This window comes from Corvus brachyrhynchos, unplaced genomic scaffold, assembly GCF_000691975.1.
Source record: "Corvus brachyrhynchos isolate BGI_N302 unplaced genomic scaffold, ASM69197v1 scaffold370, whole genome shotgun sequence".
Taxonomy (NCBI): Eukaryota; Metazoa; Chordata; class Aves; order Passeriformes; family Corvidae; genus Corvus; species Corvus brachyrhynchos.
The window spans coordinates 4,043,743-4,049,187 of NW_008235977.1; the positions used below are offsets into that span (position 1 = coordinate 4,043,743).

A 5,445-nucleotide genomic window follows, 5' to 3' on the forward strand; every position below is an offset into this window, starting at 1 on the left:
CTCAGTACCTCAGTGCTGCAGACCCTTTCAGGGTTTTAGTTCCTCCCTCCTTCCTGGGCCCACTGAGCCCTGCAGGCTGTGCACATAATGAGGCCACCCCCAAATGAGGATTCAACCACAAGAGCAGGAAAAGGCTTTCTCCAGTGAGAGCTGCAGTTTGAGGTACTCCCTCCTCCCCTCTTCCCCCCCCCCCCCAAACAAAATTAACATCTCCTTTAAGAAAACAATTTAAAAAGAAAGGACAAACCCTGGGGAAACTAAAGAGTTCTCACGGTGAATTTTATTTTGTAAGCAACAATATAAACATGTGAATAAAACAGGCATCATTTGCAGGGCTGGCCTTTGATCCAGAGTACCCTGGATCTAGCAACCCTTCCCGAGCAGACGAAGGCAAGCCTTTACCTGCGACTCCAGAGGCTGGCCTGGTTGCAGTCCACCAAGACCTTTGTCATGGAAAGACCAATGCTTGAGTATTTGCTATTACCAAGCGTATGTGCAATCTTGGAATGTACCTCCCACCTCCCCCACCCCAGGATTAAAAAAAAAAAAAAGAAAATCATACAGCTGCAAACCAGTAAAAAAAATTGCTTCCAGCTTATTGAGACTGAAATGGCCTGTTGGACTATAAACTGAAATATCGTTCTGGAGATAACCAACTGGTCGTGACACAAAGTACTGCATTTACAACTCAAAAATATAACTGTTATATACTTTAATTTATAGCAAATTTAATACATTAGTGTTTACAAAATAAATTCTGGACTCAACTGAAACAGCGTGCTGCTTAGCAAGTTCTTTTTCCTTCCTCTCACTTTAACTGAAGAGACCAGTAAGCTTCAGAGCTTCTTCTGTGACCCACACACAACTTTTGATGGTGTCAGATGCTGGAGAAAACCAAATGTTTCCTGCATCTCTAAAGGTTTGCTGCTTGGTGCCTTCTACTGCTCAAGCTGTACAGTTCAAACCTTAAGCTGTCCTTTAACAAGTTCCATACACATTTCATGAAAGCTACTCAGGTACTAACCAGGGTACTGGTTAATGTTACAAACTGAAGAAACATCCGTGCTACTAACTCACACAACAGGAAAGAGGAAATATAACTACACATTCAATCTCTTACGCCTAAACAGCAAAGCTGTGAACTCCATTGCTTAAAGTAAGATACTTCAGTAAGTGAAACAGTACCATACAGTTCAAGAAACATTTTTTTTTTTAAAAAACCAAACACTTTAATAGTATAAAAAGTTGTTTTACTGGTGTTTCTACTATAAAGCTTTGTTCCACAAATCAAGTGATAAAATAATTAGATATGTTTACAGTGATAAGAGACTGCAGTGTAGACATTTCAGCTCACATTTTGCTGAGCATTTCGGTACAACAGAGACTGATTCGTTAATACACACCTATGACACAGAGCGAACTGCGACATGAAGTGCACACCTGAATAGGGAAGTTTACCCACTGGCATGGTAACTCACTTTCTTCAGCTCTCCCTTTCCCCTCCAGAACACGTTGTAAGCAAAAACTGTATTCAGAAATGGAGGCATATAACTGTTCTGACTGCAGAGCAGCACAGAGGAAAGATGGATGCACACAAACACACCGTGGTAAATTCCAAAGTTATATGCCAACTACTCCTCCTTAGACAAAATGACATCTTCAAAAGTGAACATGTACAAAAAATAAAAACTGTCAAATAAATAAAGAATACAGATGTTAATTAATCACATACATAAAGAAACGGATTGGCATACTGTATGCAGTATACAGTATATTCATAGAATCATGTGGGCTGGACAGCACTTAATAAGGAGTTACGTGCTGAAGTCATAACTCCTTGTCTCTCTCCTCCAAAAAATCTTATGGTTTCTGGATATCAAGTGCAACCTTTTACACCAATGCATAAATCCTGCACCATATCTCATCTTTGCCACACTTGGGATGCCTTTTTCTTTTTTTAAGATCCACAGAGAAGTCCACGAAGTTATAATGGTCTGAATGACAATTCTTGCAGCCCTGTCCATACTACTTGGTCTCTTGAGTTTCCTACCAAATGAGATTTAGTAATTGTATGGTACATCAAACCCCAGTTTTTCCCAAGGAAATGGGAGCCAATCATATGGACTCTTCCATACTCTAACTGGCATTTCCCACACTCCTGACCTGTATGTAGGTATTATGCTGTAAGTGTGTTACACAAAGGCTGCTGAAACCATTGGAAGTGATGTAGCGATAGTTAAGTGTCAAGTACATCTGCTATAATACAGAATCAGGGTCTAGGTCTATCAAATGCTATATCCACATAACATTTTAAACCATGAAAATATTGTATGCATTTTCCTTTTTCTACAAATATTGTTGCAAACTTGCTGTTAATTGTGTCACGAGGTTTGCATTCCTAATTCTCCAATGATTTTTAATTCAAATGTTTAACAACCATATCTACGCTAGGTACACTGAAAGTAGACATTGAAATTTCAAGTAAAATGAACTGTAGCCACATCTACTGGACTCAATACACGTCCCGACATCTAGATTTACTTTGATAAGTTACACAAATACATAATACATTCTTAAATAATGAAGACCCACAATATTAATTTGTGAGTCTTCCCACGTTATAAAACCACTTTTACAGGAATGTTTATTCACCTGTATTACTGTTTCAGTTGCAGTGTCTCTTGTTTTCCTGTTCCAAGGATTACTGTACCAGTTCTTAGGCTTTGGCTATTGAAATCTCTTATTTGAATGAGGCAACACTGGTTATTAAGGCTGGTTTTTTTTATCTCTTGTGAAGTTTCATTCTTTACTATGACACTGTTTCCCAGAGCAGAATGACTATCTTGTGTCTTCGGGTTCTGTTTTTATGACCTTCCTTTCAATGTTGTTAAAAGCTGAATGAGGAAAATCCTTTAAAATACCAAGGCCTTCTGCATTGAGAAAAGAAAGAAAGAAAGATGTTAAAACACTGGTTGGAAACAAATATATTTTGTTCTTAAATCAACAAAAAGGTCCAAGAACCATATGAACATCAACAGTTGAATCAATAAATTTTGCCTCCTCCTCTTCGGCTTTAACCCAGCTGGGTTAGAACCACCTCAGTTACACCACAGTGATGACAGAGGAAGCATCACAGATTTACTTCACCCCTCTCTGGGAGCAGGGTCTAATGGAGATGCGCTCTGCACTTGCATTTTGAGAGGCAATGGGTAAAAATCCCCTACTGGAGATTTCACTAAGTGAATTATCACTGGGATTGGGACAATCTGCAAAAGAGGTGAGACAAGATTACAGTATCCCAAAGTGAAAAACGCAAGATTCTGCCCTGTCTTCAAAACAACCACTTTTGCATCTTGCCTTTCAAATAACCTCTTTGCCACTGCATCTTTCAAACTCAGATGGGATTTTATTATTACTCTCAAAGTTTCAAGGGTCTCAAGAACTCCTGGCTTTATCTCAGTACACTGAGTATTAAACTGAAACCACCCACAGAGATTTCACAAAGGTTTCTTGCTCTCTTCTATCAAATTTAGAATGCCAGAGGTAAATGACAAGACTGGCAGCAAGCAGAGGTCAGTGAATTAGAAACCCAGGTGGAAAAGACTTACTGCATGATATGCAGTTCACAGTAGAGAAATAGTGCTAGGTCCTTACAAACTATAATAAAGAGGCCTTTTTTATAAAAAGCCTGATTATTTTATACAGAATGAAGCTGTGTCATAATCACGTTGCTGTCACTGTGATGCAGTTAAAGTATTTAACAGCAGTAGTTTGGGTCAATACCACTCTCTGAGGACAGACACATGCCAGAACTTGCTTATCTGATTCCAGTTACTACATCCCCTGAACTTTTCCGAAATAATATTTAATCTGACTCTAGATTAACAAGTAACACTCTTCGAGTTTTCTCCAAAGCCTTGATGGCATGGTTACACACAATGCATGCCAGGCTGCCTTCCTAGCTGCTTCACTCAGAGACATCACAGAAAGGTAAGAAATCGTGGGTAATTTCTCAGGGGCAGCACTAACCCGAGGACTGGGACTTTGCCTCACCACTGGGGTAAAGCCGGATCAAATCACTGCACAGAGATTTCCCAACGTGCTGCTCTCCATCAAGTGAAATGTGCTGCATCTGTCTGCTTGGCAGGTTGGACATTCGGAGGTTCAGTGGTCTTTCACCTGCAAGTTGTTCACAGTGAAACAGTGATGTATTAAAAGCAAAGCAGTATTAAAAAACAGGTAGAGCCTTAAACACATATTAATTCTATCAGCAAAAGTGCATCCTAAATTCCAGCTGCTCAGGGAAGTTTTCTAGCAAAACAAAGCTTATGTAAATATACTGCTTCACAGACTACTCCAAGGCACTGCTAGAAAGGGACACCCAGCCAGACCAAAAAAAAAAAAGTAATCCTTTTTAAAAAAACCCTTTACTCTGCTCAAAAATCCTTGAGATAGAAAAATTTTCCTCTCCCACTGCACAATCCCTCTGAGATCCTAAAAATTTCCAGTTCCCCTGCACAATGGCTAAATGGCATAAAGAAGCTTGCTCGGCCAAGGAAAGCCAGATCCATACACCTAATCTTCATTATTACTTCTGTACCTCATTGCTTGACCAATACACACAAATCAAAATCTGTTTTTAACACTTACTTGTATTGATTCCCTTCGTTGTCCCTCTACTACTTCATTTCAACCCCCTTAAAAAACCTAGCACTTAAAAACCAGACACAAGAACTTCTGGTTGTATTTCTTTTGTTTGTAACATTTTGTCTCATTTCACAACAGTAGAAAAAGCAATCCAAACAAAAACGCTCAAACAAAACAAACACTCCTAAAATTAATTCAAGACAAGGAATAGCCAGTTGGTAAATCAAAAAGAACCACAGAACTGTAAGCTTTTTGAAGAATAACAAGCTACTAAGAACATCATTAGAATCTGCTTAGTGCTAAGTAATTTACATAGCCAGCTCCTCAGGTTTTGTTCCTAGACTGCGCAAACAGGTAAACAAAAAGGGGTACCAACTATATTACCTGCTTTCGATTTCCACAAAACAAGAACACAAATGAAATGCAACACTCTGCTTTCTTTTCAAAACTGAGGATAAAGGTAGAGCAAAGTCCTGCTGTCAATAACAGCAGTGCACCCAACCTCCTTCCCTCCCCACGTTATCCCTGGGGAAAGCAGCTTGCCAGATACACAACAGGAACAGAACAGAACCTGAGTGTACATCTGATTGTATTATTTAGACCATAAGCACTTCAGGGCAGAGAGAGATCTTGTCTTGTCCATTCAGGGCTCAGGGTTCTGTACGAGATAAACACCACCATTGACAGAGGTTGCATAACACCAAATGTCTTTGCTGGCAGCAACGCCCGTGCCTGGGAGCTACCATACCTTGTCCGTCAGCATTATCTAATGACATGCCCTTGGGGCTGTGCTCTTCC

The 5,445-nt window shown here is 39.7% G+C and overlaps 1 protein-coding gene across 1 annotated transcript in view; it reads right to left on the reverse strand.

Moving 5' to 3' along the window:
* Positions 1-258: 258 nt before the first annotated feature.
* NAB1 (NGFI-A binding protein 1) overlaps positions 259-5,445 on the reverse strand; it is a 25,643-nt gene continuing 20,456 nt past the window's right edge. The window contains 3 exon segments of the mRNA XM_017728785.1: positions 259-2,930; positions 4,030-4,179; positions 5,396-5,445. Coding sequence (XP_017584274.1) covers positions 2,839-2,930; positions 4,030-4,179; positions 5,396-5,445 — 292 coding nt within the window. The 3' untranslated portion in view covers positions 259-2,838.